A 15,386-nucleotide genomic window follows, 5' to 3' on the forward strand; every position below is an offset into this window, starting at 1 on the left:
AATAACCCAAGCAGGCAGAGAACCCGAGGCACGGCGTAAACAGATATTGTCGCATACGGCTTGGGGAGGGCAGAATCGCACCACCAGCGTGCCAGGAATTGTGTCCGAGGAGGGGGATCGGAGATTGCAAGCAACGCGGCGGGCATCCCCAGCGCGGAGTTCGAATGCTGGAAGCAGGTGCGATGCTACCTCGTGGCTCACCGCCGCCGCCCCCCACTCCAAAACGCTAGTGAGAGCGCTAGTGTACGCTGTGAGCGGAGTGGCGCCAAGGATTTAGCCTACACTACGGAGTATTTCTACACTAGTGTACGGAAGGAGAGCAAGCGAGCTGGGCTCATTCGAGAACCCCGCAGCGGCTCAACAAACCGAAGCCAAGGGAATCCCCCGATCTTCGATCTTGGTCTTCGATCGCTCAACGGTCCGATCGGCGGCGGCGGCGGCAGCGGCAGCGGCAGCGGCAGCGGCAGCGGCAACATCAACGGCGCTGATCCTCTCCATTTTGGTCTTGTGTGCTTTTTAAACCTTGTTTCCTCTCTTCCGTGTTCCTCCTTCAAGCTTGCGGCATCCACTAGTAAGGTACCGCATATATATACGTATGTACTACCGAGGTATGTATGATTGAAGGACAAACTCGGAATAGGCGATATATGCCAGCCCAGAATAAATCATGCGTTGCCAGGTCGCATTATCGTTTGGGTTCGGATCAAGACCCCCCTGTTTGCAGACGTGGGAGGGCGCCCTTCGCTTATACAATACAGTGGGGTCCAAAAAATGGTTGCCCGTCTACCGAATCAACATACCAACTTCAAAGACACGCAGTAATTAATCCGTACACTAGGCAAAGTTAAGGCGCGCCTGCATACCGAATCCGTATGTACTGTACATACATACATACACTACGGATTACACTAGCATGGACGCCGAGAGATCCGAAGACGCGAAGACACCGACATGCCCGCAACCATCACATCGGCAATGACCGCAATGGTGCAGACAAGCTCATAAAGTGCACGCAACATGCCGAACCGAGCACATGCATGCACATGTGTGTAACTTTGTATTCTCCGGACTACTACGCTGCAGTCCAAGGATGGGAAGGGAACCGCAACGACCCCGAACCCCCAAGAACCCCCTTGCTTCGGCGCGAGATGCATCAGAGTAGTAGCACCACGCCACACCAGTGTAACATCAGGGTCCGAGGACAATGGCAACCACTCTCAACAATTGCATCCTTCTTTGCACGTAGGTCCTCTGCGTAAGTTAGGTGTTTCTCATCCCCATTGGGCGCTAGGTACCGCTCCAAAAGTTAGGCATATAATTATTCAGAATGCAGAACAGAGGGGCAGATGGGTATGCGAATTACATATCCTACTTTTGTGGTCGTGTACTATTATTGTAGAATACTAGTAAGCAAAACCTCGAGGTCGGTTCAGGTACGGGGGTCTCCAATGTTCATGTTCAGACGGGCAGATGTAACCCTTGTCGGCCGGCAACAAGGCCGAACTGGCGCATCCCCCTTCTCCCCCTCGGGAGTGTTATGTTAGCTGGCTAGGAGGCTAGCTGCCTTTAGTCTACTGTAGTAGGCACTACTGCACCAGGTCTCGAAGTCTATCCTTCATCGAGCAGGTGGACACCGCACAGGGTGGCAGCCGGAAGCATCTCAGCGCAGAGCCCAGTGTAGTACACACACTACTGCAAGGGAGGAAAGGAAGGGACCCCTCGGGTAACAAGACGGAAAGACGCCCCCAAAGGCGGGTTTTGTCTAGTATGTATGTGCTCAGCAGTAAGGTAATTAATTAAGGTCGCTACGGTCTATTTACGCCAGTACCCGAACCGAGTGATGGAACGGGGAGAGAATCTGGCCGCATTTGGTTTCGTTTCATTCTTCTTAAAACCCGCCTTGGTCCCACCACTGGGAGAGAATGTGGGCGTGATCTGAGAGAGTCGGGATATCAATACCCCAGGGCATCATGTAATTACAGTACAAGGAGCCGCCCGTCGCGTACCCGTTAATTAGCACATCTCGATCGTTGCCCCATACCCGAGAGAGACGACAGCGATCACGACGACCACGACAACAACGGACGCTAATCAAGACGAGAAAATAAAAAACCAGCCTCAAAAGAGAGGGCGGGTGGGGGAGATACAGGGGAGAAAAGAAGTCAAACAAACATGTCTTCCACCGCGCTTCCGGATCCCTCGAGCTTCCCGCCAGAGTACGTCAACGCGAGCAACGCGGCCCGCATCGTTGGCATCGTCGGCGTCTTCCACTTCATCGCCCTCACCTTCGTCTCGCTGCGCCTCTATGTCCGCGTCTTCATGGTCCGGGCCTTTGGGCCCGACGACGGACTCATCGTTGTCGCATGTGTAAGCGTATTATTGGATGAATGATTACATGGGACATTCAACACACTTCATCATCAGATTTCTGCTCTCTCTCTTTCTCTTTTATTTTTTTATTTTTTTTTTCTCTTTGGCTGACCTGTAATCTTCGCAATAATAATTAACCCTACAGGCTCTCGCGCTCATGTCGTGGATCTGTTTGGTCCTTCAGATACCCCACGGCCTCGGCCGCCACGGGCTGGTGGTACCGGTCGAGGAACGCATCAAATTTGAGAAAATCACCTTCTGGAAGACCGTCTTCTCCGACGGCGTCGCCATGGGCCTGCTGAGAATCTCCATGGCCATCAGTCTGCTACGACTCAAGAGGGACCTAAAGTGGTACCGCTATTCTCTCTTTGCGGTTATGGGTATGTTTGATTTCTTTTCCTGTTCTGCATCATCTTCATTTTGTTATTCTGATCTTCTTCTTCTTCCGGCCCTTTTTTCTTGGGGGGGGGGGGGGGGGGGGGGGGGGGGCGGTTTAAGAATCTGACACCCTGGTTGCAGCATTCGTCGTGTTGTACTCGATCCAGGCAATTGCCTGGCTCTTTATTTACTGCACCCCTTACTCGGGCTGGTGGGAATTTCAATGGATGAACCCGTTCGATCCCCGGTGTAAATCCTTCACCGTGTTTGTGAACTTGGTGTACTGGAACATCTGTGAGTTTGATTCTTCATCCTTTCCCTGCTGGTGGTCGTCAACATGGTCGCCTGCATGGCGTGGATCTCTCTGTTCTGACAAAGTCCTTCAGCCTGCAACATCTTCACCGACGTCGTTCTCGGAGCGCTGCCTATTCCCATCATCTGGAAGCTCAAGATGAAGCTCCGGGTACGGCTCTATGTGATTGGCATCCTCAACCTGGGATACCTGTACGTCAAATACACATGAACAATGCTGGGTCCGTCTCTTAGAGGGTCTCCTTTGCTGACCATCGGCAATCTCGTTTAATTACAGCGCTGTTCTGATGGGCATCCTCAAGGCCGTCTACATGCTCACGACCGGGGGCGACCCCGATGCCATCTTCGACTATTGGGTACACTTCTGGGAAAAGTGAGTGCAATGCTACGCTTAATTACGGACAAACCACAAGCGCTATTATTACAAACTGCGAATCGAGGCTATGTGTCGCATGCTGACACGGTTCCGTTCCCCCTGCGCGCGTAATTGCAATTACGTGCAGTCTCCAGCTCAACATCGGCATCATCGCCGCCTGCGCCTCCTTCCTCAAGCCCCTGGTCGGGCGCATGCTCAAGATCAACAGCTCGGCCGCGTACTCGTACCCGAGCACGCCGTACGGGCGCAGCAACGGGCGCGGCGGCCGCACCCCGATCGGCGTCGACACCATCGGCAGCAAGTACGCGAACCGGCGGCGGGCCGCCGACGAGAGCCCCCTGGACGGCGACTTCGAGCTGCGCACCAAGCACAACGCCTCGCCCACGGGGGACCCCCAGGTCGTCACCAGCGTCCAAGCGGCCGGGACGCGGCGGGCCGGCTCGCCGCGCCTCTCGGCCGCCGAGACCGTCGATGCCGTGCCCTCCGACGCCAACAGCGAGGAGATCATCCTGCAGAAGAAGGACGCTTCTCGCGGTATCGTCATGACGAGAAACGTCAGTGTGCGGTACAGCAATCCAGGATAAAACCAGACTTTGCAACCTGTTTCTGTAACTGAGGGACGACGCGAGACGCGGCCTCTTTTCTTATGTTTGTATTTACCGGTTTGATTTCTTTCCGGCACCATCCGGAACAGGTCAGGGGTTAAGGGGGTATTTCTAAAAGGCGAGGTTCTTTCTTCTTCTTTTTTTTTTTTTTTTTGTACAGTATATGTTTCCATGCCTAGAGGTATATCCAACCTTGAATTCGTGATCACAAACCACATTATCAGCGCGGTTAAGCGAGGTGCATGAACGCAACGTCCAACTAACCAAACTTCACTTCATCTTACTATCCAATACCCGGTGGTTAGTTGCTGACTAATTAGTTCAGGACTACCACCTGTCCAAAACCCCTAGACATGCCAATATAGCCAGACACATCGCCACCAAATTTCCCATACAATCACGTCTTTGCAAAAGGTACCATCAAGTTCAATTACCATCGTAATAACAGCCTCAAATAGCTATAAATAGTTCAATTATAAACTAGGCTCTAAAAAGCTCAAAAACGTAGTAAAATTCAATTCCACCTGGTTATAACTAGTCAAACAACGGGTTATATAACTCGCCTTTGTCTCCCTCTCCCTCTATATTATACCCCCTATCCCTATCGCTCTTAACGCTCTTAATTATAGTAGTACCTTCTCTTATACCTTCTCTTTTAGCCTCCTAGTAATAGTTATTATCTTTTATCCTTACTATTACTACTATAGACTTATAGGCTTATCGCTTTTTAAACCTCCTAATATCCTTAATAATAGCTATATATAGAGACTCCTTCTTAACCCTAGATAGAGATAATGACTCGATATCCTCTTCTTACCTATCTTTACTATTTATAAAGTTAAATCTATTATTATTGCTATCGTTAATTAATATTATAATCGTACTACTAATCTATATCCTAGGACGTTTAGGGGATAGGAGTTTGACTTCTAATAATGGCTTCTTAGCTAACTAGGGGATTAGGACTTCTTTTCTATCTCTAAAGTTAAAAAATACTAGTAGTTAACATTCCTTTAGTAGAACCTAGAGAGGGTTGTTATCGTTAAGAGGAAGATAGTTATTCTTATTAGTCTTTTCTAGGAATTTGGTAAAGGTTACTATACAAAGGCGATACCTATTAGTACTAGGAATCTTGTTCTCTAGACGCCTTTTCTAGACTTTGTATTCTTTCTTATACTCTTATTTAATCTACTTAATAGTAATATAGGTAGCTTTTTAGCTAATATCTCGAATTACCTTAGTGCTCTTCTAAGCTTAGATCTCTTAAAACTATTAAATCTACTAGATAGTTATACTTATTATAACCTTTCTTGTTAGCTTAATAAGTTAGCCTTATATTTTCTTAGTAGATAGTATAATTAGATAGGCTCTCTTATCCTTAGTAAAGTTATTTAGATATTTATATACTAGTTAACCCTTATTAACTATTAATATAATATCTTGAAAGTATTCTTATATTTGTAAACTAAAAAGCTTAAGATACTACTTTTAAATATAGTTAATACCTTTTTTTATATATACCTATTACTTATTATTAGGAATTATTATAGAATATCTAATGCTTATATTAGATAATACTTTTTCCCTAATCTAGTCTATTATAATACGTTAGTTTAGTAGAAAAAGATTAGTCTTTTCGAATCCTATTATAATATTTTAGTGTTTAAAACTAGTATCTTAGATTTCCTAGAATCCTTTAATAAAGTCTATCTAGGTAAATATAAGATCGTTATTTTAAATTACCTATTAGAGATATTATTAATATACTTCCTTAAGATAGTAAAAGACTCTTATATCTATTAGCTAGATAAAGTATATTAAATAGGGAGGGAGGAAGATAATAATAATATTAAACAAGAGGTAGTATTTGTAAAGTTTAAGATTATAATATCCTATAAAGTTATCTAGGATAAGTAGTTAGTATATATATTCTTCTAATAGTATAGATATATAGATTAAATCTTTAAAGGTAATGTTATCTAGGTTAATAAAGTATATACTAAGAGTAGGACTATAGTTATAATAATTATAACTAAACTATTCCTTAAAGCTTATACTATATTATTAGAACTTGGTATAGATAGCAAAGGAGTATTTATTAAAATATTATATCTAATCTATCGTAATCTTAGTATTATTAAATACTATCTCTGACTTATAGAATTATATCTCCTTATTAAGACCTTTAATATCCTAATCTTTTAATAGCTACTATTTAAAGATATAGAATACTAGGATAATATTACTAATAGCATTTCTAGCGCTAATTATATTTATTAACTCTTAGTTATAAAGGTCTAAAATCTCTAGCTAATAAAATATTATAGTTAGTATTCTAAACTAACACTTATTCTAAACTAATACTTAGAAAAGAGGAAGATACTAACCTTCTTCTTCTTATCCATTTTAACTATTAAGATCTTAAACTACCTATTTAATAGTATAAGTATATATCTAGTCTTATCTATATTCTAATAACTAGATATAGTAATCTTAAAGCTTTTAATAATATCCTTAAGCTTATTAAAGAACATCTCTAGTTCTTCTACCTACTACTTAGCTAAGAGTTAATTTACTTCAACTAATTTAAAGAATATTAGCTAAAACTATAGATAATCCTATTTCTAATATAACTACTAATACTTATTAATAGGAAGGCAGGGAGGATCATGATATACCTATAAACGGTTAGTAGCATCCTAGAGAAGATCTTTAGTAGCAAGAGAACCAGATTCGATAAGCTAATATATATATCCTTCGAGGGTAGAATCTTTATCGTTTCGAAGCGACCAAGGTCTTCTAACTATGTTACTACTAGTAGCTAGAAGTCTAGTATCCTTTAAAGACTTTAAGTGCCGGCTAACCTAGGTCTTTCTAGTCTTGAATAGCTAAGCCACGTGCCAAATACTAGGTTACTTTCTATAGGGTAAACGGCTGGTTTGGTGGCGAGCTTGAGCGGCAAGGAGCTATTTGGCGGCCCGTATACTAGCCGGTTCCTGGATTTGGTTAGTCAGAGGCATCGTATATAGGAGAGTAGGTTCAACTGGGCTTGTGGCAGTGGTTATGTCTTCGAGTATAGGGAGTTGGCTGGTAAAATTGGACACGGATTTGGACGCGTACCTGTCCGGCTATATTGGCATGTCCGGGGGTTTTGGCCCCACCTGTCGGGAGATAGGTGGTAGTCCTGAACTAATTAGTCAGCAACTAACCACTGGGTAATTATGTAAGGTAGGTAAGGTCCGAACTATATCGGAGCTAGAACCTGCTTCGGCCTCAAACCGTGCCGCCAGGGCCAATAGCCGCGGCACACTGAGCCAATGCCCGAGTAAGATGGCGCTAGCAGTAATTGGGAGAACACCTCCGACGAAAACGGGCGAAACGCCAAGTTGCACCGGATAAGGTCGGCCCCGTTAGGCAGTCAGTTCGGACTCGGAAACGCGGTTGACGGGACCCGGCGCTCGACCCACACACATGATTAATTAGTCTCGTACTCCGTAAATCGGGGACTCAAAGCGGAAAGGGAAAAAAAAGGGAGAGAGAAAAGAGAAGAAAGTTGACGACGTGTCTAATTCCGGCACATTGACGGTTGTATTGCACTCCAGCAAGTGCACTTGGTGTCGTTTGCGTGCGTAGAATGATGGCGGAGCATACCCTGGCTAATGGGGTGGCGGACCAGCCCTAAAATAAGAGAGATGGCCGTCTGGGGCCGGGGCGGGCGCGGGCCGTTTTGATTCTCTCCTTGGCTTCTGGTGCCCGGCCCCACCGAGATGACGGCCTCCGGCTCGGGTCGGCGGCCCCACTCTGCCAACGGCGATGTCCCATCATCCTCCTCGTCCCAATCTCGACGAGGTTTCGAATCTCGAAACGTCCAATGGATCTTGCAATTTGAAACATGTCAATAGCGGTCCTGCGTTGCAGGAATTTTCAGGGAAAAGGTTCGGCGAAACAGCAATCGTGCCACAATCAACCTTACTGGTAGTTAGTGAGCAGGAACCGCGGGACCAGCCTCTGGACGCTGTGTCAGAAATAAGGGGAGATTGGCACGTATACACACAAGTTCAGGTTGAGCATCCTCTGGCCAGGAGCGTCGAGACTACAGACTACCCTACCCTAGAGAGAACCTAACCCTCCTCCCTGCGACCCAACACCAACATGCCACCCTTGGAAGGGAAGGCTGCCCCTATCTATCTATATAGTCGGATCGAGCCCCCCGGTCCGGCTCCAAAACTCCCTCGTCAGTAATGTCCGACAAACTCCACGCACTTCACCATAACTTCCACAACAGTTTCCTCCCCCCGGTCACTTGCCAATCCTTCTCGAGACCCACCCGATCCCCAGCACCCCCGCACCACCTCATACCACAACACATACTAGTACATGCACCAATGCTCCTCCTCACCCTAGCCACACTCGTCACCCTCCTGGCGCGCCACGTCTCGGCTCACGCCCGGCTGTTCCGCGTCTCTCTCGACGGGAAAGACCAGGGCGACGGGCTCAACAAGTACATCCGCTCGCCGGCGACCAACGACCCCGTGCGCGACCTCTCGAGCGCCGCCATCGTGTGCAACACCCAGGGGTCCAAGGCCGCCCCGGACTTCGTCAGGGCCGCGGCCGGCGACAGGCTGACCTTCCTCTGGGCGCACGACAACCCGGACGACCCGGCCGACTACGTCCTCGACCCGTCCCACAAGGGCGCCATCCTGACCTACGTCGCCGCCTACCCCTCCGGGGACCCGACCGGCCCCATCTGGAGCAAGCTTGCCGAGGAAGGGTTCACCGGCGGGCAGTGGGCGACCATCAAGATGATCGACAACGGCGGCAAGGTCGACGTGACGCTGCCCGAGGCCCTTGCGCCGGGCAAGTACCTGATCCGCCAGGAGCTGCTGGCCCTGCACCAGGCGGACTTTGCCTGCGACGACCCGGCCCACCCCAACCGCGGCGCCGAGTCGTACCCCAACTGCGTCCAGGTGGAGGTGTCGGGCAGCGGTGACAAGAAGCCGGACCAGAACTTTGACTTCAACAAGGGCTATACCTGCGATAACAAAGGACTCCACTTTAACATCTACATCGGTCAGGACAGCCAGTATGTGGCCCCGGGGCCGCGGCCTTGGAATGGGAGCTGAGAGGTTCCGGCCCGGGTTTTGGGCACCTTGATCGGAGGCGGGACGCGAGTAATCTCCCTTGATTTGCTGATATAGATCTGTATTTTGTTCACCATCCCTTCTTGTTCTTAGATGTTTTGTTCGATAATAATCCCATTGTCGTCACGAAACGCACCACACGCAGCCGCGTGCAAGAGTAGGCCATCGTGGGAAGACCCTTTGTGTATAGCTGTCTGACCCGAAGCCTGAGAGTGCACGTCCCTGTTGTCCGGTAAGAGATCTTCATAAGATGATTGGGTATCCAGCGGTAAAAAGAGAAACGAGGCTTGCCCTTTGTCTCGTGTCGAAGGGCATCAGCAAAAGAATAACATGGCGCGTCGTCTGGTGCGTGACCGATTCCAGTATTTGTAGTGGCGTAGACAATGACGGTCCCAAGGGGGCGGCGCAGGCGGCGCAGGCACACACTTGCGGCTGGCCGGACAAGCGGCCCAATTACCAGCTCCAGCTGGCAGCCGCGGCAGCATGGAAGGTAGGCAACATGGCCTCCCTCAATTCCCCCGGCCTCCTCTCTTTAAACCACGCTGCTGCCGGGATGCTTGCTCAAGCGCGTGTAACCGCCCGCGCGGTACCTGCGCAGGCACCTGAGCGCGGTCCAAGCCACGAGCCAGATGCCGGCAAAGAGCAGGGCAAAGAAGAGGAGCAGGTGGTCGCCAATGGCGGCGAACAGCTCGTTGTCCCAGTTGTTCCACGTCCCGCCGCCGCCCTCCTGGTGGGAGAAGAAGACCCAGGGGTCCGCGCCGGGCGCCATGTCCATCATGATGCGGTAGAGGCGATGCTCGTGCTCGTACCCGTGCCCGTCCGCGCCCGCGGCGCTGCTGCTACCGGGCTTGGGGAGCAGCGCGTGGTACTCCTCCCAGATGGCCGTCAGGAACCACTGGCCGCTCGCGTACATGATGGTGACGTACGGCAGCGGCCACTTCCAGTCGTACGGGATCAGCGACAGCGTCAGGCGGTGCCAGAACGGGTGGCCCGGCCGCGAGGCGAGGATGTTGTTGCTGAGCGCGCCGCGGCCGCCGTCCGTCACCCAGAGGGGGTAGTAGAGGAGCGGGGTCAGGTCGGTTTTGCAGCCCTGGGTCAGGCAGAGGTCAGCATTACCTAGCAGGGTACGGGGAAGAGAAGGAGGCCGCGTTCTCGAGAAAAGCCCACGAGTCCACATACGTTGTCCAGGTCCATGTAGATGCCACCGTAGTGCTGCATGAGGAAGTACCGGACCGTGTCGACGCGCTGCACGGGGTACCTGTAACCGTCGTAGGTCTTCAAGAACCACGGGTACTCGCGCTCGATGAATTCTCGCGATTCTTTCTCGGACCATAGCTGGAATCATCCGAGCGTCAGTACATAGCCTGAGATGTCGATTGGTTGGTTGAAACAACACGGATGTCATGAGGAATGCGGAATGCGGAATGCGCACCTTGAATTCGAAGTCCGGGTTCGTATCGATGCAGGTCTGCCGCATAGCAGCCATGTCCGCCGGCAGCGTGTCGTTTCCGGGCTCACGCCAATTGTGGAAGACATTATGGATAATCTTGGGAATGTATTGTCGGCGGGCACTGCTGGGGCCGGCCGAGTCCACTGCGGCGGTAGCGACCTCGGGTTGCGTCAGGCGGATTCCGGAATGCTCGAAGAAGAGGGATCGGAAGAAGAGCAATCGCGAGATGGCATGTCCGAGAAAGACCAGGAGGGCAATGGCCCAGAGAGCGAAGGACAGCCTAAGAGGGATGCGCATCTTGTACTGCACTTTCGCCGGCGGCAGCGACCCCAAATTGCACCCTGTTATCGGTCATCTGAAAAGAAAGAAAGTTGAAGTTGGACCCCTGGTACATCGTTAACTCGACAGGGGTAGTTAACGTTATGGGCAGGTCACACACGGGCCGCGCGCTGCAGATCACCAAGGCATCGGCGGGTGGGTCAGCTGTGCTGTGCCACTGCAACGCGCGTCCCATGTTTCACAAATAACTAGTTACGCAGTGGGGAAGTCGCATCGTTTCATGCGCAAGATACTACGGATTACTTCGGACAACTAGAGGAGAACTGTTCTTTGTTAATACTCCGTATGTAGTTAGTTATGTGCATACAACGTCAAAGTACACCACAGATTACTCTGTAGTATCCTACGGATTGCTGTCGGCACCTCTCTCCAATCCACACCAAGCCTCAGCCCCCACAAACCGGCGGTGCACTACACTAGATATGTGCGGGACCCGGGTGCCCAATCCAAGCAATGTGCTACAACTGATCAACAATTGGTGCCACTGCACCCTGGGCACGAGCACAAACACATCTGGTGCAAAAAAACGTGTGTGCGAGCCCTGCCAGGATCCCCTCGCTGTTTCGCTCACAGCAACATGTCCTCCGCGATCTGCCGTCCACAAGCCCGCGGATATCCCCGGGACACCTGCTTCTGGTTTCTTGGAGGATCCCGCAAGTGTGTGTCACGCCATGTGCTACGGCTCATTATGCGGTAACATCCGACTTTTTTTCGACTATTGGCCGGCGAGCTGTTCGAGCTGAATCGAGCGCGCTGCTCTCTTTCATCCCGGTTGCTCTGGACCATGGCCCGGCCTCGATCGGCATGGTCTCACGGCCTCGAAGCCCAGTAGTTGAGTAGACACCGGGCGAGAAGAGGAAACTTCGTTCCCTGTTGTACCGTCCAGCTCAATGATGGATACATTTAGCGCCCAACTGTTTCGCCCTTCGGACGTTAATGCCCGAGACTTGGCCGGTCTCCTCCTTGCCGACGATCATCCAGTGACTGACAAGGCAAACTCTCGTCTGAGCGTCCCAGGACCACGCCAGAGAGGACCGGGACCGGCGCTTAAACTGCTTCTCGCAATCCTCCGCCGTCTTGACGTTCGATATCTCCAGGGTGGATTCGTCAGGGTCACCAACGTGGTCCCAGTTGTGGCTGACAGCGGCACCTGCCTGTTCCCAGGGCGGCGTTTTGCCGTAGATCTCCCATAGATCGCCCCACAGGACCGGCTTGCTCACGTTTCGGAAGTAGTCGCCGACCTCCCTCATGGCCGCAGGCGACGGTAGCTTGTGAAAAGAGACGAGCGGCGAGCACAGTCTATCCGCGCGGATCTTGGTGAGCAGGGGCGGCTCGCCGTTGAACAGGTGGCTGTATGTCTCGTCGAGATAGATGCCATGCTTGAGCAGTGCTTTCGCCAGCAGCCGGTCGCCCCATGTCTCATCCAGGGAGTCGATGTAGATCGGCTTGAGAGCGCGCTGGTTCATGATTAGGGTACGGATCGCTGCTTGCGAGAGGATGACGGCAGATCCTCCGTGAGCGAAGCGGGCCTTGAAATCGCCAACGGCGTTCCCGAGGTAATGCGGCCGCTCGGGGTTCAGGTGCCCCAGAAGGGGCTTGAGCGACGGCTGGATGATGTACGTGTCGTCGTCTACCAAGAGGTACCATTTCTTGTGGGGATACACCTGATAGACCATCTCCAAGCCCGAGATGAACTGAGACCATGTTAGCCACCCTCAAAGGCCAAAATGATACTGGGAACCCCGGGGGGGGGGGGGGGGGGGGAAGGGAGGAGATGTGCTTGCTGACCTTCATCGCATCCAATTCCCAGCCGAAGCCTCGGCAGAGGTGCAACGCCGTCGCCTCGTCACCCTTGTAGATGGCCTCCGCTAGCTGACTGTACCTGGTGACCCTCGGGTGTTCCCCGTAGGCGCCCAGATGAAACCGGAGGGAGTGGGCCACTGCGTCGTGCACATGGAGTCCCCTTGTGTTATCCTTGTCGGCGAAGGTGATGTCGCCCTCAGAATCGGCGATGACAAATATGTCCTTGAACTCGTTTCCCGCGCTTAGAGCATCGAGCCAAGCCGGCACCCTCTCTCTCGTGCCATACCCCGTTTTCAGGATGACGACGACATCCTGGCCGAGGTCGACAGGGTGTTTGGGCCGAGAATAGACCCATCTCTCGCTCGGGCGCGATACCAGAGCCGCCTTGAGCCTCTTCGCATTCCACCGGAAAGCCAACCGGACGACGTTATCATACGGCAGTACCAGCCACAGAAACAAGAAGACAAGCAGGGCAACGCTGACCGAAGACCGCAGCCGTAGCCGAGGACGCGGTCGAGGACGCGCCCTGGGGCCCATGCCCACACGGTGCCACGATGACATGCTAATGAACGAGCTCAAGTCGGTCAGTCTGGGCAGACATTTCAACAGCGGTGCCATAGACAACACATGTACCGACCCGTACTTCGCGACTCGACAGGACGAACCTGCGGGTCGGCCGAGGGCAGACCTCGCCGGTGCGAGTTGCAAAAAGAGTAAAAAAAAAAAAAAAAAAAAAAAAAGGGGGGGGGGAATTACGGCCTTGAGTCGCAGTTTAATCGTGACCCCATACCGGAGACTCACAAGCCAAGAATTAAGGAATCCAGGAGAAGTGATGAGCTAGATGAGATTGCAAGGCGTCATTCAATATTAAGTGTCATGCGCATTGCGATGTTGTTGGTTTAGCGCTCCTTTCGGGTCTGCCGCTGCCTGACCCAGTTCAATTGGATGTCGCCAGGGAAACGAGTCACCGCGCTGGCTCAGAACAAGCCTCCATAACTCCGGAAAGGGTTAGGGTTATCCTCCCCTCGAGCGCAATGCACCTACCTACACACCAGACATTTGTACTCTGTAGTTAGGAACGCCATGCCGTATGGTCAAAAGTGATAGTATTCCGCAAACACGGAACCTGTCCCATTACCTTTTTTTTTTCATCCATACACTATTCTATCCTGGGCCTCTTGGCCTCACCCTCCGCTGCTGCCTTTCCGTCCCCATTGACCCCTTCTTCCTCCCCTTCTTCGCGCGCGTGAACCGTCCCGGCGCCCTCTCCAAGTTCGCCGCTTACCCCTTCCTCTTCCGGTCCCTCTCCCCCGATCCAATTCCCGTCCTCGTCAAAGTACTCGTGCACGTTCTCCGCCGTGATCCACCCGCCGCTCCCGGGCATGGCGGGCGGCAAGCCGCCGTCCCTGCTGCCCGCAAACACGCCGCTGAAGCCCTCTATCGGCTCGTGGTCACCCTCGAAGATGATTTGTGCCCCGTCCTCGTCCGCATCCTCGCCATCGCCGTCCTGCACGGGGTCCGGGTTCAGGTTGGAGCACTCCGAGATGGCCTCGAAGAGGAGGGTGGCTTCTGGTTTGGTAGCGCCGGCCGCCGCCGTGCCGTCGCCGGCAGCTGGGGCGCCATCCGAGGGCGGCGACCGGGCCTGCGGGATGAGGGTGAGCTCGAGCGTGTCGAAGTCGTCGTCGCCTTCGCCGCCCTCGGCGAGCTCGAGCTGGAGGTAGACGGACGGGTAGGCGGTCTGGTCGCCGGCGCGGAGGGTCTTGATCGCGTGGATGCTGATTTGTTGGTACGGGATGCAGGCGCCGCACTCGGCCGAGGGGCAGAAGATGGAGAGGTTGCTGGGGAAGGGAGGGTTAGCGGGCAACCTGGACCCAGGGAATGGTAGGGGGATGATCCCGAGTGGGAACAACTCATACCGCGAGTTCACGAACAAGTCGACCTTCTGTTCGACGGTCGCTTCGACCTGGCCGTTCAACGCGCTGCTTTCGGGGGGCGTTGGCTCGGTTGAGTGGTCGGCGGGGAAGAAGGGCAGCTTGCCCCGCTGCGCCTTGGGAATCCAGGCTTTTGCGCCCGTCGCATGGTAGTACAGCACGGGTTTTCCATCGTAGAAGCTGTCGGGTGTTTGCTCCTGGTGTTCGGAGAGCGGTGTATAATCGCTCACGGCGAAAGGGGATCGGACCGTTTGGAAACTCATTTCGACGTCTAATAGCTGCTGTTTACTTTTTCCATTTCCAAGAGCGTTGTTGACCTCAAAAAGTGAAACGCGGGGAGTTGGGAGCTTCCAAAAGTGTAAGTGGGGCCTAACTAGCTCTTATCAGCTTATCGCGAGAGAGCCCGGCTTGCTGTGTACGGAGTACCTTGCATGGCATGGCTCCTGCGCCTGAACACTCGAGGCACCTTAGTCTCATATTTTTCACCTGTTGCCTCATTCCCAAACTTGAGCGCAGAATTGACACGAGGGACATCTCCATCTGGTATCTTTGCAAGCAGAGCGTTGCTGCGCATGCGTGGTGACGGGAGCACGTGAAGATCTTGTATTTCCTGTCTTGTCAGGTCCCGCCCTGTGGAGAAGTGGAGCTCTTCCCTTCCTCAGCATTCAAGTCCCCGCTGCC

General features: G+C 51.9%; 4 protein-coding genes across 4 annotated transcripts; 2 read left to right on the forward strand and 2 right to left on the reverse strand.

The window, feature by feature from the left end:
- Nucleotides 1-2,172: 2,172 nt before the first annotated feature.
- Nucleotides 2,173-4,020, forward strand: P884DRAFT_270679 (uncharacterized protein; the record flags this gene model as incomplete). The annotated part of the gene is made up of 6 exons (XM_069442371.1): nt 2,173-2,367; nt 2,516-2,750; nt 2,890-3,042; nt 3,135-3,252; nt 3,338-3,433; nt 3,564-4,020. The coding sequence occupies 6 exons, from the start codon at nt 2,173-2,175 to the stop codon at nt 4,018-4,020; spliced, it is 1,254 nt and encodes a 417-aa protein (XP_069296619.1).
- Nucleotides 4,021-8,426: 4,406 nt separating this feature from the next.
- Nucleotides 8,427-9,164, forward strand: P884DRAFT_300728 (glycoside hydrolase family 61 protein; the record flags this gene model as incomplete). The annotated part of the gene is made up of 1 exon (XM_069444796.1): nt 8,427-9,164. The coding sequence occupies one exon, from the start codon at nt 8,427-8,429 to the stop codon at nt 9,162-9,164; it is 738 nt and encodes a 245-aa protein (XP_069296620.1).
- A 550-nt stretch (nt 9,165-9,714) lies between these two features.
- On the reverse strand, nt 9,715-10,929 carry P884DRAFT_202951 (glycosyltransferase family 32 protein; the record flags this gene model as incomplete). Its single annotated transcript, XM_069438469.1, has 3 exons — nt 9,715-10,272; nt 10,362-10,517; nt 10,615-10,929. The coding sequence occupies 3 exons, from the start codon at nt 10,927-10,929 to the stop codon at nt 9,715-9,717; spliced, it is 1,029 nt and encodes a 342-aa protein (XP_069296621.1).
- A 929-nt stretch (nt 10,930-11,858) lies between these two features.
- Nucleotides 11,859-14,968, reverse strand: P884DRAFT_203191 (glycosyltransferase family 31 protein; the record flags this gene model as incomplete). Its single annotated transcript, XM_069438486.1, has 4 exons — nt 11,859-12,665; nt 12,760-13,252; nt 13,935-14,612; nt 14,691-14,968. The coding sequence occupies 4 exons, from the start codon at nt 14,966-14,968 to the stop codon at nt 11,859-11,861; spliced, it is 2,256 nt and encodes a 751-aa protein (XP_069296622.1).
- Between the last annotated feature and the right edge of the window lie 418 nt (nt 14,969-15,386).

Source organism: Thermothelomyces heterothallicus (assembly GCF_042370625.1).
Source record: "Thermothelomyces heterothallicus CBS 202.75 unplaced genomic scaffold P884_scaffold_15, whole genome shotgun sequence".
NCBI classification, from domain to species: domain Eukaryota; kingdom Fungi; phylum Ascomycota; class Sordariomycetes; order Sordariales; family Chaetomiaceae; genus Thermothelomyces; species Thermothelomyces heterothallicus.